Source organism: Leopardus geoffroyi, chromosome C1 (genome assembly GCF_018350155.1).
Source record: "Leopardus geoffroyi isolate Oge1 chromosome C1, O.geoffroyi_Oge1_pat1.0, whole genome shotgun sequence".
Lineage (NCBI taxonomy): Eukaryota > Metazoa > Chordata > Mammalia > Carnivora > Felidae > Leopardus > Leopardus geoffroyi.
Genome location: NC_059328.1, coordinates 36,012,433 through 36,029,629, shown reverse-complemented (window position 1 = coordinate 36,029,629; position 17,197 = coordinate 36,012,433). Strand labels below are relative to the sequence as shown.

General features: G+C 42.5%; 1 protein-coding gene across 3 annotated transcripts; it reads left to right on the top strand.

Annotated features, from left to right (window-relative positions):
* The first annotated feature begins 3,213 nt into the window (after window positions 1–3,213).
* On the top strand, window positions 3,214–16,969 carry PRDX1 (peroxiredoxin 1). Of its 3 annotated transcripts, none has more exons than XM_045477147.1 (6): window positions 3,214–3,344; window positions 5,385–5,501; window positions 8,143–8,296; window positions 8,679–8,801; window positions 9,550–9,680; window positions 16,617–16,969. In XM_045477147.1, exons 2-6 carry the CDS (start codon window positions 5,396–5,398, stop codon window positions 16,700–16,702), a joined length of 600 nt encoding a protein of 199 aa, XP_045333103.1. In that variant the 5' UTR covers window positions 3,214–3,344; window positions 5,385–5,395; the 3' UTR covers window positions 16,703–16,969. The 3 variants fall into 3 exon arrangements, with proteins under 3 accessions (XP_045333103.1, XP_045333104.1, XP_045333105.1); XM_045477148.1 differs by having other exon boundaries at window positions 3,302–3,475; XM_045477149.1 differs by lacking the exon at window positions 3,214–3,344 and adding an exon at window positions 3,450–3,597.
* Window positions 16,970–17,197: the final 228 nt, after the last annotated feature.

Below are 17,197 nucleotides of genomic sequence, written 5' to 3'. Positions count from 1 at the left end.
TAGAGAGAGAGGGAGACACAGAATCTGAGGCAGGCTCCAGGCTCTGAGCTGTCAGCACAGAGCCTGACAAGGGGCTCGAACTCATGAATCATGGTCAGCTGCTTAACCGACTAAGCTACCCAGGCACTGCCCCATGACATTTCTCCTTTGTTACCAAGATAAGAAACCAAGGAATCAGATTGAAGGATTGAACTTCCTCTTTCTTCTCACCCTAAATCCAATACAAGGCCTGTAGAAATATTTTTTCTTTCCTTCATCCCATCTTTCTGCCAATGTCATATTACAGTTCTGAGACTTCTCTTGTGGGTCTCTGCTTCTTGTCTCCCAGTCATTATTTTTCATATCACACAGCTGCTAGAGTTATCTTCCTAAAACATAGTTCAAATAAGTTAACTTCACATCTCAAAAATATGTTTTTAATTTTTTTAATGTTTATTTATTTTTGAGAGACAGAGCATGAGTGGGGGAGGGGCAGAGAGAGAGAGACAGACAGAATCTGAAGCAGCCTCCAGGCCCTGAGCCATCAGCACAGAGCCTGACATGGGGCTCCAACTCACAAGCCATGCCATCATGACCTGAGCCGAAGTCAGAGGCTCAACCGACTGAGCTACCCAGGCACCCTTACATCTCAAAAATCTTTAAAAAAAAAATTTTTTTTTTAATGTTTATTTATTTTTGAGACAGAGAGAGAGAGAGACAGAGCATGAATGGGGGAGGAGCAGAGAGAGAGGGAGACACAGAATTGGAAGCAGGCTCCAGGCTCTGAGCCATCAGCCCAGAGCCCCATGCGGGGCTCGAACTCACAGACCATGAGATCGCGAGATCGTGACCTGAGCTGAAGTCGGATGCTTAACCGACTGAGCCACCCAGGCGCTCCTCAAAAATCTTAAGTACATTCCAAAATTAAGCATTCCTCCTATGCCAGTTACTCTGCTAGGTTCTGATACTACAAGATAAATAAAACCAGTAAAATCCTTCCCAGACTACTGTTAAATAAGGAAGGACAAAACAATCATGTGTAAACTTAAAGCTAGAGGTATATATTAGGTACTGTAGAAGGATAAAGAAGAAAGACCCCTTGCTCCCATTTCCAAGTCTTTGCTGTTCTCAGGAAAGAGATTCCATAGTCACTTGCTTAGGCAAGTGTTCAACAGATTTTTTTCTCTTTTCAGAACTCTGTCCTGGTATTTCAGGTTCTTTTATTTTTATTTTTTTGTATATATACTTAAAGTTTATTTATTTATTTTTAAGAAAGAGACAAAGAGCACAAGCAGGGGAGGGGAACAGAGAGAGGGAGAGAAAGAATCCCAAGCAGGCTCCACACTGTCAGCACGCAGCCCCCTGTAGGGGACTCACAAACCATGAGATAATGACCTGAGTTGAAACCAAGAGTCAGACGCTTAACCAGCTGGGTCACCCAGGAGCCCCTCAGTTTTTTATTTCCATGGGGATAGGCTGTTAAGATTTATTTGGGCCAGCATAACTCTTTTGGTTCTTGAATGACCCAAGTAAACCTAAGTGCCTAGCCCAGGGCTAGATACAATAAATGGTCATTTTTTATTCTGGCTGAAGTAGGACTGTGTGTTGTTGGTTTAACTGACTATAGCAATAACCATCCACTATATATTTTTTTTAAGTCTTTATTTATTTTTGAGAGAGAGACAGAGTGCGAGCAGGGGAGGAACAGAGAGGGAGACACAGAATCCCAAGCAGGCTCCAGACCCCGAGCCGTCAGCACAGAGCTGGAGTTGGGCTGGAACTCACGAACCTTGAGATCATGGCCTGAGCCCAAGTCGGAGGCTTAATTGAACCACCCAGGTGCCCCAATAACCATCCACTATTAAGCTCTGAACTTCTATGTCTCCCCTGCGCCTCTGGAAGGAAATGAATAATGGCCAAATAATTGTTCAGCCTCAGGCAGAGAAGGGGAAAAAAAAAAAAAAACCCAATAAAAAATCACTACTGTTGCAATGTAGGATAAATGCCAAAACACTTTGAGATGCTCAACCAGCATGACACAGCACATTCCCATTTCTTACTCTGCTATAACATCCAAGGGAGTTAATAGGATGGGGGAATGGAGATGGGGGCAGAAAGGGGACAAAATATATTTATTATACGCCTGATATTTTATAGCGGGTGCTGTTATGTCTTGGGGATACAGAGATGGAAGTAACCCAAACCTTACTTTCCAGAAAGTCTATCAAGAAGCAGCAGTCATGTAAACGTGTAAAATAGCTTAGATACTTTGTCTAGCTTTTCGCTATCAGGATATTGTTTGGGCACAAAGGAGGGAATGGTAAATTCTGGGGATGAGCAAAAGCCAGAACAGCTTCAGAGGAATTCTGGGGATGAGCCAAGGTCAGGAACAGTTTCAGAGGAAGTCATGCTTCAGCTGAGTCTTTAAAGATACTTTCTCTAGGCCAACTAGGAGGGAACGGATTCTTCATACTTGAACAAAAGCCTGAAGTCTTGAAACAGCGACACATTGTTGTGGGTATTACAATTAATCTAGGAGCAAGGAAGAATTATAGCAACAATAGCTAACATTCTAATGTATAATAAGAACTAGGAACTGCTAAGTAAGCTACGAAGATGATCTCAAAGAATTAATAACATTCCCATTTTATAGGTTAAGAAAAGTAAGGCTCTTGCCTGAAGGCCACAGATAAAATGACAATGAGTTTTAACTGAGGAAACTGAATACAGAGCCCCAGTTTTTTAAACCACAAATCAGAGGAGTGAAACGATCAGATTTCAAAAAGATTCCCTCCAGCAGCTGTGGAAGGAGCGGATGAGAGAAGTAAAGCAGCAATCCTGTGATCAGAACAATTAAGGAAGTTGTCTACCGAGGATCAGCAATAGGGCAGAGGCTGGGGGGATCGGGGTGGAATATTTGAGAAACATTTGGATAGTTTTCAGTGCTTCGTATGGATCAGACGTGATCCTCCGTGGACGGCAACAGGACCCTGGTCTCGGCCTTGAGCGCAAGACACGCAGGGCCCCCCCCCGCCCCCCCTCACAGAGACCCAGATTAACCGAGGCATTATGGATTTGGAAACTGTAGCTCTCAACTCTCCGACCCCAAAGGTCGGGGGCAAGGAGGGGTATTCGTACCTTCCGCGTCCTAGCCCGCCCACAACCAGGAAAGTGCTGACTCATTCTGGCGGGGCGCTTTCGATCGGGGCGGGGCTCGGACCAGATCCCCCTCCTCTCTCCACCTCTTACACCCCCGGCCCGCTCGGACTCTCGCGAGAGCCCTACAGGCTATAAAGGCAGTGCCTCCCGCGTGCTTCACGCGTTTTCTTCCTGGCTGGCTTTTGGTGTGTTCTGCTTTAGACCTGGTAAGAGGCGCCCCTATACCCTTGTTGTCGCCTTTTCCTCGTCCATCCGGGGACCTGCCCTACTAGGTTCGGGTTGTTGTGACGGGGGAGGCGGCTCGGCGAGGTGTGGCGCGCTCGAGAGTGGTTAGGTGGTACGTACACCCTCCAGTGGGCCCTGCGTATAGATGCGGTGACTTGTTTAAACCCCGAAGTTAATGTCGGCTCGAGTTTCCTCTTCCCCCGGCAACCCGAGCAGAGGGCGCTCATTGGCTTGGTATGGCGCCGGGGCGGACTCGTGGTAGTAGTGGGCTCTCCTCGACTAGCCTTCTGGGCGCGGCGGGTTCGGGAAGCTTCAAGAATGGACCTGGAAAATGACCTGAGGCTACCCGCCCAACGTGTGGTAGAGGCAAAGGCTTTTTCCGGTCCTCAGCTGTGACTAGATGAGGAGTTTCGGATATGAAGATTCCCTTCCCTGTATCGATTTTTTTCATTTACGGAATAGGGTTTGTGGTGGTCCCAAATGCCTTTGTGAAGACTGCGCATTTTTCTTTTTTCTGGTGCTTTCCGAAGTGTTGGGGGTGATGATAGGAGTGGCAGGAGGGTACCTGAAGTAGAGTTTGGGGGTGTGGCTTTCGCCTGTGGAGTTTGGGGGCGCATCCTCGGAGGGTGCCCACAAAGGGCTTAAGGTCCAACAGCCTTCCCCTCGCTAAGTTGGACTTTAGCGGACATGGGGGCCGTCTGGAAAAGCAGGTTTGGACGAGAAGGGCCTTTATGTTGGTCACACCCTATATATTTGGTCGCCAAGTTGGAGCGTGCCTTACTAGTTAAAAAAAAAAAAATTTTTTTTTAATGTTTATTTTTGAGAGAGCGAGAGAAGGGGAAAGGCGGAGAGGGAGACACAGAATTTGAAAGTCTCCAGGCTCTGAGCTGTCTGTCTGTACGGTGCCTAAAGCGAGGCCCGAACTCCGGATCGCGGAGATTATGACCTGATCCAAAGCAGGTCGGAAGCTTAACCGACTGAGCCACCCAGGCGCTGCTTTTTTGTTGTTAAAAGCGTGTGTTAAGCAGTAAAGTTTGCAGTGATTGGGGCACCTGGGTGGCTTGGTCGGTTGAGCGTCCAACTTCCGCTCAGGTCATGATCTCCCCTTTAGTGGGTTAGAGCCCCGCATCAGGCTCTCTGCCCTTCTCTCGCTGGTGCTCTCTCTCAAAAATAAATATTAAAAAAAAGTTTTCAGTGATCGATGCTCACAACGTTTTTGGTTGTGGTGCTATGCACCAAAAAACTTTGGGACTTGGAAAATTAGCTTGCTGCTTTCAAACTGATGGCGTACTGGGTTAGCTTTTAACTCCTTATCTTTGTTTCCACCTGGGTGAATCCAGTGCAGCATTGCTTTTTAGCAATAGACTCTCGTTGTCCTGGCCCCAGGTCAGAAACCCATTTTTGTAAGCACTTCAAGTGCTTAAAACACAACCCCTGAAGTTTTGGAATTTAGTAGATGCCAGAATAGTGGTCTTGCCTCTTAAAAAATTGGATTGCTTTAGGGTGTGTGCTCTTGTGGGCAAATGTACCTGGAGAAACGTCAAGTGTGCTTCCTGAATTATGAAGGCAGATGAAGGTGCAGTCCAGGGAAAGGGGGGGGGGGGGCAACATGACCACATCTAGGAATCAGACACTGGCATTGTTCATTTGGGCTCAGGTTTGGGGCTGAACCTTCCTTTGTTTCTTTATGTATAATGAAAATACAGAAGGAAAATGCCTTTGCACAAATCCTATTTTAGAAAAAGTAATAGAGGTTACTTTAGTTTATAAAGAAATTGCTGTATTTAAGTGAAAATGATACTCAGACATGGAGTATCTGGTTTTGTTTCAAAAGATGGAAAGCTCAGTTTATGCTTCTTAACTAATGTAAAAATTAATGTATATGTTCAGGGCCACTGGACAATTAATTCTTTTATCATTCTACAGCTAAATTTCTAAGTAGATGAAATGTGCTGGTTATCTTAAAAAAAAAAAAAAAGTAAGGCTTGTTTCTAATTCATTTCCTCTTTTATCTTTTTCAGCTGATAGTAAGATGTCTTCAGGAAGTGCCAAAATTGGGCATCCTGCCCCCAACTTCAAAGCCACGGCTGTTATGCCAGATGGCCAGTTCAAAGACATCAGCCTATCTGACTACAAAGGTGAGAGTAATTACTTTAGATTCATTACAATTGAATTACTTTAGGGGCACCTGGGTGGCTCAGTTGGTTGAGCATCCGATTTCAGCTCAGGTCATGATCTCCTGGTTCGTGAGTTCGAGCCCTACGTCGGGCTCTGTGCTGACAACTCAGAGCCTGGAGCCTGCTTCAGATTCTGTGTCTCCCCTCTCTCTCCGACCCTCCCCCGCTCATGCTCTCTTTTTCTCAAAAAAATAAACATTAAGATTTAACTATTTTACAATTTAAGGTGGCTCATTAGGTTTCTGTATCTGTCATGTTTGATTGTAAAATGAATTTATATATTGTAGGTCACCATCTTTAGGGTAGGAAGCCGTTTACCTACATGTTGAGGTAGTGATTACCAACCATGGTCATGGGGGTAGACTTTAGGTTCAGACTGCTATGGAAAAAGCCCATGCTTCGTTATGTCTGGATATATTAGTTCAGTTATCTTCTCAGTACTCAGTTGTATTGTCTTGGAGATCTTCTCAGTATTTCATTGAAAGTTCAAGTTTTTGGGGCTTAAGCTGCTTATTAAGTTTTTGAAATAATGTATGGCACAGCTGCTATAATTATTAGGCAGAAGGCTTAGGTACATTCCCTTGACTGTTTTGCCCCAAGAGAAGAGTTGATGGTACAGTTGGAACAACTCTTCCTGTTACAGTTTCATGCAAACACTTGGCAAATTCTAATGAGGCTCTTCCTTTTTTTTTCTTTCTTGTTAAACCTTGACAGTCCTAGAACAGCTGCGATTTCTGGGATAATTGATACAAATTCCTTGAAATGCGAACCTGAAACTCCGGTTTTAAGTGTACCTTTCTTAGTGGTGTGGTAATTAGTTCCTAGACTCGGCTTTTGCATGAACATGTGACTAAGGTTTCCTAACGCAGCACACTTGTTTGGAATGAGAAGCAAGTAAGAGGGGCCCTATGGAGGGAAGCTCCTCTGGCAAACAGGATAAGTAGCACCATAGGGAGGTGACCCTGGCCCAAGGGTTTAGAAAGAGCTGCTCTCTGTCCTCCAGGGCTTGACCTGAGGTTTCAAAGTGCTTGTTAGGCAAAGCCCTGGAGAGGTTGTTTAGATGAGTGAGTTTCTACTGATTTTGGTTTTCAGAGTAAATGTCAAAAGGAGCACCTTACTTTGGTTTTCAGACATTGCTGCTACCTGGAAATGAGTGAATATTTGGAACTGTTTTAATAATTCAGCCCATTAGGTGTGGTGAAAGGCTGCTTGGCCGGTTGAAGATCTACTTCTATTGGTAATCTGAGTGACCTCAGTAAAATTTACACTAGAGATCCTTTCAGGATCTCTACCTTTCCTGTTACCTTTCAGGACTTTTGAACTTTTGCCTCAATAAATTTTTCTTGTCCTATTAGGCTTGTTGGATTTGTGCTGATTCAGGTGATCACTTAAACCTTACTTGTCCCGTTGATGTGGTTCATTGTGGAAGAAGCACAAAAGGCATTTTGTTTTGTTTTTCTTTATTGCTTTGTAGCATAGAATCCAGTAATTGAGCTTCTCCTGTGGGTTAATTGTAATCATTGGCATTAGGCTATCTAGTAGGTATTTGCATCCTTGGTTTTGCTTTTCTTCATTGGAGAACTTGGTGTTTGTGCTAACTTTTTTTTTTAATGTTTATTTTTGAGAGAGACCTTGTGTGAGCGGGGGAGGGGTAGAGAGAGAGAGAGGGAGACACCAAATCTGAAATAGGCTCCAGGCTCCGAGCACAGAGTCGGACGTGGGGCTCAAACTTGGGAACGGGGAGATCATGACCTGAGCTGAAATCGGAGGCTTAATCCGACTTCACCCACGGAGCCATTCAGGCCCCCTCCTGTGCTAATTAAAAAAAAAAAAAAAATTTTTTTTAATGTTTATTTTTGAGACAGAGCATGAAGGGGGAGGGTCGGAGAGAGAGGGAGACACAGAATCTGAAGCAGGCTCCAGGCTCTGAGTTGTCAGCATGGAGCATGACGCGGGGCTCAAACTCACAGACTGTGAGATCATGACCTGAGCCAAAGTCGGAAGCTCAATGGACTGAGCCACCCAAGTGCCCCCCTCCTGTGCTAATTTTAACTACCTAGAGATAAAGATCAAACTGAACAGTGTTTATCTTATAATTGGCAGCTAGTGAGGAGGCAGGAAAATAAAGCACAGAACTGAAAGGAACTTTTTTTAATACAGGCTTTCCTGCCACAAGATGTTCTAAAAGTAGCTGCTAGGAGACATCTGTGTTGAGTGTTGGTGTTTAGCAATTGTTTATAAAAAGGCTTTTTTTCCTCAGAAAAATGCCTTTAGGTTTTTATTTTTAAAAAAATATTTTGTTTATTTTGAAAGAGAGGGCACAAGTGAGTGAGGGGCAGAGAGAGGGAGAGAGAATCCCAGGAGGGGCAGAGAAAGAAGTAGAGCTTGAACCTGGGCCTAAGTCAGATCCTTAACGACTGAGTCACCCAGGTGGCCCAAGGTTTTATCTTAAATATCAGCACCCAACAGGGGGGCTGAAACTCCAAGCTGGGAGATCAAGAGTCACAGACGCCACCCACTGAGCCAGCCAGGTGCCCTTTGTAAAGCAAGGAAGTATGTTTCAAAGGCAAACTTGTGGCTTTTCCTCCCCCTCCCTCCCCAGGAAAATACGTTGTGTTCTTCTTTTACCCTCTTGATTTCACCTTTGTGTGCCCCACGGAGATCATTGCTTTCAGTGACAGAGCGGAAGAATTTAAGAAACTCAACTGCCAAGTGATTGGTGCTTCTGTGGATTCTCATTTCTGTCACCTGGCATGGTAAATCTCTTGGTCAACTTTTGCATATGAACTTTGAACTAACAGCAACTGGGACTGGAGGCTTTGATAATAGACTTGCTCAAGTATTGCCTTCTGGCTTCTGATGGAAGGAGTGTGCAACGACTGTGACTTCTTGTTGCTCTCATCTGGCAGCAAAGAAGCAGCAGCCTGGGTTGCAGCCGAGTATCCTGGTGACCTTAACTGTCTTCAGGCACTCACTTTACTGCTGGAAAAAGTTTGAAGTCTTTTGGGGATTAGATTAGATTACAGTTACTTCACATTACATTAGGAATGTTGAAAAAGGGAAGGAATAGAAACAGTTAATGCTTTTGCTACACAAGAGTTTAAATGAATGTGATTGTATGTGTGCCTTTTGCTGTAGGATCAACACACCCAAGAAACAAGGAGGACTGGGACCCATGAACATTCCCTTGGTATCAGACCCCAAGCGTACCATTGCTCAGGACTATGGAGTCTTAAAGGCTGATGAAGGCATCTCATTCAGGTATATACCTACCAGTGGGCTGTCATCAAAATTATCTGATTGACTTGAGGGCCTTTTTTATTTGGAGAAAGATAGGACCCTGATCTGTAGACTCTTTTGTGTGTGTGTTTTTTTTCCCCTCCAGTTAATTTACTGAGAAATAATTGACCTACGTTACTAAGTTTATTTTTAACTTTTTAATTTTACTTATTTAAATTTTATTTTATTTTTTAAATTTATTTTGAGAAGAGAGCACATGAGTAAGGGGGATGCAGAGAAGGGGAGAGAGGATCCCAAGCATGCTCAGCGTGTAGAACCTGATGTAAGGGCTCAGTCTCCCGAACCATGACATCATGACCTGAGCCCAAATTTAGATTTTATTTTTTAAGTAATCTTTACTTCCACCGTGGGGCTCGAACTCACAACCCTGAGATCAAGAGTCATATGCTTTACCAATTAAGCCAGCCAGGCTCCCCCATCACTATATGTGTTTAAAGTGTACAGCATGGTGATCTAATCTCCTTCCTTCTTGCCTTTCCTTTCTCTCTCTCCCTCCCTCCCTCTTTCTCTCCTTCCTTATCTGTATGCCTAAGACCTGAAGGTCGAGAGTAGTATGATTTTCCAACTGAGCAGGGGTTGGGGGGGGATGCTTCTTCACTAGAGGCAAAGCCAGTGCAAGTCTGGGAGGCCAGCACATTTTCATTTCCATTGCAAGCAGTTTCCAAACTGATACTGCATCTCTCTCAAGCCTTCAATCTCTTCTTCCCAGGGGCCTCTTTATCATTGATGAGAAAGGTATCCTTCGACAGATCACAGTAAATGACCTTCCTGTCGGCCGTTCTGTGGATGAGACTCTGAGACTAGTTCAGGCCTTCCAGTTTACTGACAAGCATGGGGAAGGTAAGCCAATTCACCTAGTGACTTGACAATAGAATGGTGGTAGGATATGAAAGATGGCAGGAACATGGTCTATCAAATGAGAAAAATCTGTTTCTCCAAGAAATTGAAATCTCTGCATTATACTGGGTTGTGGGGGTGAGATAATGGAAAAGCTTGGGGAAGAGAATATAAAGGTTTTTTGTTCCAGCTCCACATTCCCAGCTTCTGCCCTGCTCATTTAGAATCACTGCTGAAGCCTTTACCTTATTAAAGGAATGTAGGAGGATTTCATAGGTGTATAAGGACAAAACAAAAGGCTTGAGAATTCTATCTAGAGATAAAGCATGCCATTCTTGACAAGTGTTTATTGGGAGAGGAGCTTAATCCCTGTGGTCTGTATTTGTTTTATGATCTTTTTAAAACACAAGTCTAAGACCAGTTTTGAATTTTGGAAAATATAAATAGGGCTAAGATAACTTGCCCAAGGACAATGGACAGATACAGCTAATACTTTTTTTTTTATCTTAAATACATTCTAAAAAATAAATAATAAAACGTTTTGTACAGCGTTGTTGTATTTGTAAGAATTACACTTTGCAAATAACCAAATTATGTAAATGTTTAAAACTTTTTTGAAGGAAGAGGGTTAGGGATAGAGGGTTTCAAATGAAATATCAAGGTTCTTCATTAGACATTTGAGGATCAAAGACTTTTTTGTTAAATTTTTTAATTTTAATTTTTTTGTTTAGAATGCCTGTGAGTGGGGGAGGGGGCAGGGGGAGAGAGAGAATGTGAAGCAGACTCCATGCTTAACATGGAGTCTGACGCAGGGCTCATTCCCATGACCCTTGGATCATGATCTGAACCAAAATCAAAGAGTTGGGCACTCAACTGGCTGAGCTACCCAGGTACCCCAAAGAGAATGTTTTACAAGGTTGTCCTTAGAGGATCTACACATCACTAAAGAGATTCAATTTAGGGTTTTTTACCTAGCATTTTAGAGAGTGTAGACCTTTCTTTTCCTATTTATCCAGCATTAGTACTTTCCTTCTAATATTCTTATTGCAGTATGATAAAGTACTGAACTACTTGATCCCAGCTTTTGAGTTTGTAAGGGTGTAGCTTTTTTTTTTTTTTTTTTTTTTTTTTTTAAGTTTAATTTTGAGGGAGGGAGAGCGAGAGATCCCAAGGAGGCTCCATACTGTCCGTGCAGAGCCTGATGCAGGGCTCAAAACCACAAACTGTGAGATGACCTGAGCCAAAGTTAGATGCTTAACCGACTGAACCACCCAGGTGCCCCTAGATGTTTTTTAAGTTTTTGAGACCGTGCCAGAGCATGTGCACAAGCAGGGAAGGGGCAGAGAGAGACAGGGAGAGAGAATCCCAAGGAGGCTCCACGCAGTCAGCACAAAGCCTGAAGTGGGGTTTGATCTCACAGACCTTGAGATCATGACCTCAGTCGAAATCAAGAGTGGGAAACTTAAGAGTTAGTTTAGTTTTTTAAGACTTAGCTCCTGAGGCTACAGGTGCTGGGTATGTGGGGAATGGAGATCTTGAAGCCTGCACCTTTCCAAGCTTAACATAATTGAGGATGAGGATGAGAAGGACAAGATAGTTATTTTGTTTTTAATTTTTTTTAATGTTTATTTTTGAGGGAGACCGAGCACGAGCAGGGGAGGGACAGAGAGGGAGACACAGAATCCAAAGCAGGCTCCAGACTCAGCTGTCAGCACAGAGCCAGACATGGGGCTTGAACCCACGAACCATGAGATCATGACCTGGGCCCAAGTAGACTACTTAAGCAAGTGAGCCACCCAGGTGCCCTAAGGACAGAATAGTTGTGATCAAGTGCTACTGATGTCAAATCAGCTGCACAAGTGTACTTCAATAAATTTGTCTTAACGTTCCATTTTCTTTCTCTAGATAACAAATAGTTCAGACTAGTTTTCTAAGGCCCATTTCACCTCTGATTTTGTGGTAAAGAACATGGAAGTTGATAAGAGTTGGAATTGATGATGTCTCTTAGGGGAACCGAAAAGTGATAGTTTGGCTAGAGGGGAACGCTAGTATGAATACATGAGCGCTGATACCCAAAGGCACCATTTGCGGAAGCTTGTGTGGATTGAAGGAGCTGACCGCTGCTGAGACTGCCTCCTGGTGGGGGATGAGATTCAGCACAAAGAAGTTGCTGAGTGTTGTTAAAGCCCTTTATTGAACTTCCTAGCACCTTGCATATAGGCGAGACTTGAACCCAAGCTTTCATAACTGAAGATTGCTTCTTCAGAGTCTTGGTCTCTTCTTTCCATCTCACTAGAACAGGCATAGCTTGTTGTGTGTAGCCTTTATGATTTATATGATAATTGCCATTTGAGAGCGTATGAATACCAAACATGGTATGTGAGGTACTTTGCGTGTGTTATTTGACAGATAACTCTACGTTTCTATTTTTTGATGTAATTGACATATAACGTCAGTTTTAGGTATACAGTGAAATTCAGTTTCGTTTGTATTTATATATTCTATGTTCCTGTGTTTTCAAGTTTTTATTTATTTATTTTTTTTTTTTTTTATTTTTTATTTTTTTTAATTTTTTTTTTTTCAACGTTTATTTATTTTTGGGACAGAGAGAGACAGAGCATGAACGGGGGAGGGGCAGAGAGAGAGGGAGACACAGAATCGGAAACAGGCTCCAGGCTCCGAGCCATCAGCCCAGAGCCCGACGCGGGGCTCGAACTCACGGACCGCGAGATCGTGACCTGGCTGAAGTCGGACGCTTAACCGACTGCGCCACCCAGGCGCCCCTCAAGTTTTTATTTAAATTCCAGTTAACATAATGTAACAGTTTCAGGTGTAAAACTTAGCGATTCATCACTTACAATACCAGTGCTCTACCCATCACCCATTTAACCCATATCCTGCCCCCCCATTCCCTCCAGTAACCCTGTTTTTTTTTCTTAATTTTTTAATGTTTATTTTTGAAGGAGAGAGAGACAGAATGTGAGTGGAGGAGGGGGCAGAGAGGGAGGGAGACACAGAATCAGAAACAGGCTCCAGGCCCTGAGCTGCCAGCACAGAGCCCAACACGGGGCTCAAACTGGAGTAATGAGGTCATGACCTGAGCTGAAGTCAGATGCCTAACCTACTGAGCCACCCAGGTGCCCCTCAGTTTGTTTTCTGTAGTTGAGAAACTACGTTGTTATTTTTGAGGACTCAAACGAATATTTTAAATATGGTATTTATTCATAGTAAATGTGGAAACCAAACCAAATTCACAGCTGTTCTTTTTTTTTTTTTTTTTTTTTTTTTTTTAATTTTTAAAATGCTAAAAAAGTCCCTCTTGAGGGCTGTTTTGGAAGTTTCTTATACTGAGGTTACCATGACTATGTCACTTTCTCCTTGGAGAGTCATGCTATTTTGAAAGGTGGTTTATGTGGGGCTTAACCAGTTCTTCTGTACCCCATGTTCTGAGAAAACCAACACTGCTGGGTATGAGTGAAACATGCAAGTGTGGTTCTTTCTGTCTTGTCACTGATAACTGGTTATATTTTTTTTTTTTTTTTTTTAACATATTCTTAAGTGCCATGAACCTTTACTGCCCATGAGAATAAGTTGGCAAGGTTTTTCTGGTTCATTATTGTATCTTTGTGTCATGATTTATAATTGGGCTTTTCTTTTAAAGGTTATATGTTTTCTAAGACCAACTTTGTTGGTTCCCTGTTCACATCTACTATCAAACTTCTGGCTGGCTCTCACCTGGTCTCTGCTTATTTGCTGTTCTTTGTTCTCTAGCTTTTTTATGCTTTAGGGACCTGTGTTTTAACCCTTTGGTGCTAATAAAGCTAATAATTGTAACAATCAAGTGAAGATTCCAGGAAAGTAATGGATGGCAGCTGGGTCCATCTATACTTTGTTCCCAGACAGCTGGTTGCAGAGTGACATCTAAGGCTATGATATCCTTGGACTGAAAGGGGCTCCCCTTCTCTCACTTGAGCAAGAGAGATTTGCTGCTTCATTATTGGACTTGGTGACTATGTGTCTCCTAGAAGATGGAATAGCAAATGGAAGTGAAAAATCAGAGATTGGTTTCCTTGCTTCCCTCTCCTCAGGTTAGCCCAAGGAGCATTGCTGGGTCAGGATTATAGGAAAAGGTTAAAAGCTATGCTTTCTGCATAAATGTATGAAAGATTCAAATGCAGACCTTTGTTTTTACCATGGGGTAGAAGGCACTTACTTAGACAAATAGGGCCTGTTATGGGGGTCCTGCCCCCATGTATTTCAGGCTGTCCAGTTTGGCAGTTAACACTGAGGAGGCAAACTGGTTGCTATCTTCAGATCCTCCAAGGGCTGTCAGAAGGAAGAAGCAGCTTAGTGTTAACTGTTGTTACACAGTCCTAGTTTTGTTTGTTTAGCTTATTTCTTGGTATGTAGACAAATTTTTTTTTTTTTTTTTTTTTTTTTTTTTAAGAGCCTGTAAACTGGGGAAGAGGGGCAGAGGGAGAGAGAATCTTAGGCTCCACCCTCAGCATGGAATCCAATGCAGGGCTCAATCCCACAACCCTGGGATCTTGATCTGAGCCAAAATCCAGAGTCGGACACTGAACCAACTAAGCCACCCAGGCACCTCTAAAGTTTTTAGATTTTTAATGCAATACAGTGTGGCCTAATCTGTCATTAAGTGTATAATTCAGTGGCATTAATTGCATTCACAATTTTGTGTATCCATCACCAGTATTTTCTGAATGTTTTCATCATCCCAAATAGCTATAACCATTAAGCATTAACTCCCCATTCCCCTTTCTTTCCAGCCCTTGGTAACTTCTACTTTCTGTGTCTATAAGTTTGTCTATTCTAGATATTTCATGTAAGTGAAATCATACGATATTTGTCCATCTATGTTTGGTTTCTTTCACTTAGCATAATGTATTCGAGATTCTCAAGGTTCATGTTGCAGTGGGTATCAAAACTTTCTTTTTTAAGGCTGAATAATACTCCATTTTATGTATATGTCCTATTATGTATTCTTTTCTTGATGGACAGAGTTTTTTATCTTTTGGCTGTTGTGAATAATGCTGCTAGAGTAATGGTGAACAGGTATCTGAATCTTTGTTCCTATTTATTTTGAGTATTTACATTAGAAGTGTAATTGCTGGGTCATGTAGTTCTGTTTAGCTTTTTCAAGAATTGCCAAACTCTCTTCTATATAGCAGCTGCGCCATTTTACATTCCCACCAGTAATATCAAGGATTCTCTACAACCTTGCCAACACTTGGTCTTTTTCCTTTCTTTTTTTTTTTTTTTAAATGCTATATAGCCTGGTGGGTGTGAAGAGGTGTCATTGTGCTTTTGATTTGCATGTCCCTAATGATCAGTGATATCGAGCATATTTTCATGTGCTTATTGACCATTTGCATATCTTTAGAGAAATGTCTACTCAAGTCCTTTGCCTGTTTTGAACTAGGGTGTCTTTTGTTGAGTTGTGGGAGGTTTTTTTTTGTTTTTTGTTTTTTTCTTTGTAGAAGTTCTTTTTTAAGTTTGAGAGAGAGAGCAAGTGGGGAAGGGACAGGGAGAGAAAGGAAGAGAGAGAATTGCAAGTGGGGCATGAATTTGACATGGGGCTCAAACTCACGAACCCTGTGAGAACCAAGAGTCAGATGCTTAATCGACAGTCACCCAGGCGAGTTCACTGGATGTCTTCAGTTGTGGGAGTTCTTTATACATTTTGGATATTAATCCCTTATCAGATACATGATGGGTAAATATTCCCATTCTGTGTGTTAACTCTTAAAATGTCCTTTTTGGGGCACCTTTGTGGCTCAGTCAGTTAAGCATCCAACTCTTGATTTTGGCTCAGGTCATGATCTTATGATTTGGGAGTTCCAGCCCAACATCAGGCTGTGTGTTGACATTGTGGAGCCTGCTTGGGATTCTGTCTCCCTCTGTTCCTCCCTGCTCACTCTCTCTCTCAGAATAAATGAAAATAAACTTAAAAAAAAAAAAAAAAGGCCTTTGTACAAAAGTTTATAACTTAGATCAAGTCAAATTTATCTGTTTATTGTTGCATGTGCTTTTATAATCCTATCTACGAATACATTTCCAAATCCAAGGTTGTGAAGTTCTCTGTTTTCTCCAGAGTTTATGATTTTAGCCCTTATCTTTAGGTTGACCCATTGAGTTGATTTTTTTTTTTTATATGAGGTGTAAAATAGGGATCCGCCTTCATTCTTTCTCATGTGGAAGTCCAGCTGGTCCCAGCACCATTTATGGAAGAGCATTTAAAATTTTTAAAAAGATACACATGAAGGGGTGCCTGGGTGGTTCAGTCGGTTAAGTGTCCGACTTTGGCTCAGGTCATGATCTCACGGTTTGTGAGCCCCGTGTTGGGCTATGTGCTGACAGTTCAGAGCCTGGAGCCTGCTTTGGATTCTGTCTTCTTTCTCTGCCCCTCCCCAACTTGTGCTGTCTCTCTGTGTCTCTCAAAAAATAAATATAAAAACAACTTTTTTAAAGATATACATGAAGCATACATAAAATAATTGAGGAAATACAAATACCGATTCATCCACTGTCTACTGTTAACAAATATTAATACTTTTTTTTTTTTTTTTTTTTTTTTGCTGTATGTGCATTACGCAGATTATTTGTAGACCAAAGCATACAATTGAAGCTTGTAAGGTAGTTACTTAATTTCTTTAAATTTCAGGTGCTGCATGAATAAATTAGATACAACAGCATTAGGGCTGTGGTGAGGATTGAATTATGTTTGTAGTTATCCTTGCACTAAAAGACTTAAATTATCTCACACTATAGCATAAGTATTCTGGTTCCTGAGTGTTCAGCCTCTTAAGGTATCAGATTTGGTTTTGAGCCTTTTGTCTGATTGTCACCCATTTGTCCATGGGAGGAGGGTGGAACTCACCACTGAGCAGGTTATTAATTGATAGTACTCTTCTCTTGCAGTGTGCCCAGCTGGCTGGAAGCCTGGCGGTGATACCATCAAGCCTGATGTCCAGAAGAGCAAAGAATATTTCTCTAAGCAGAAGTGAGCGCTGGGCCTTTTTAGGGCCCGGCTGCATTGGCTGGCCATGAAAACAAAATCTCTTTTGTACTATTGTCATGCTTAAGACACAAGACTTTAGATTCAGTGCAGATGTGGTATGGGATGGGACAGGCCTTTCCTGCAGGGGTTGGGGAGGCCAGCCTTTCTTCCTCTGGAGAGAATGGCCCATGCTGTGCTATGGGGCAAGTCAACTGATGTGTACAGTAGTGGGGCATCACTTTTGATCTTTGTTTCTATTAAACTTGAACTGAGACCTTGTTGAGTCTTCATTTCAGGGGGCACTAGCTTTGATTTTAAGAATAATTTACTCTCTGCTTTCCTTTTTTAGGGTAAAATGAAGGTTGATAGCTGCCTCAGAATCAGAAAGTTACATTGGGTGGGGGGATATGCAAGTAGACACAGGAAAGGAACTGAACCCAGGTGTTAACATTTTCACTACATTTGGGGGAGAAGAGCAAGATCTACAGTGTTGGTCAAAACA

Coding starts and splice junctions, on each gene's coding strand:
- PRDX1 (XM_045477147.1), top strand. CDS start 5,396: ATGTCTTCAGGAAGTGCCAAAATTGGGCATCCTGCCCCCAACTTCAAA. Junction 5,502..8,142: donor CAGCCTATCTGACTACAAAG/GTGAGAGTAATT, acceptor CTCCCTCCCCAG/GAAAATACGTTGTGTTCTTC. Junction 9,681..16,616: donor TACTGACAAGCATGGGGAAG/GTAAGCCAATTC, acceptor CTTCTCTTGCAG/TGTGCCCAGCTGGCTGGAAG.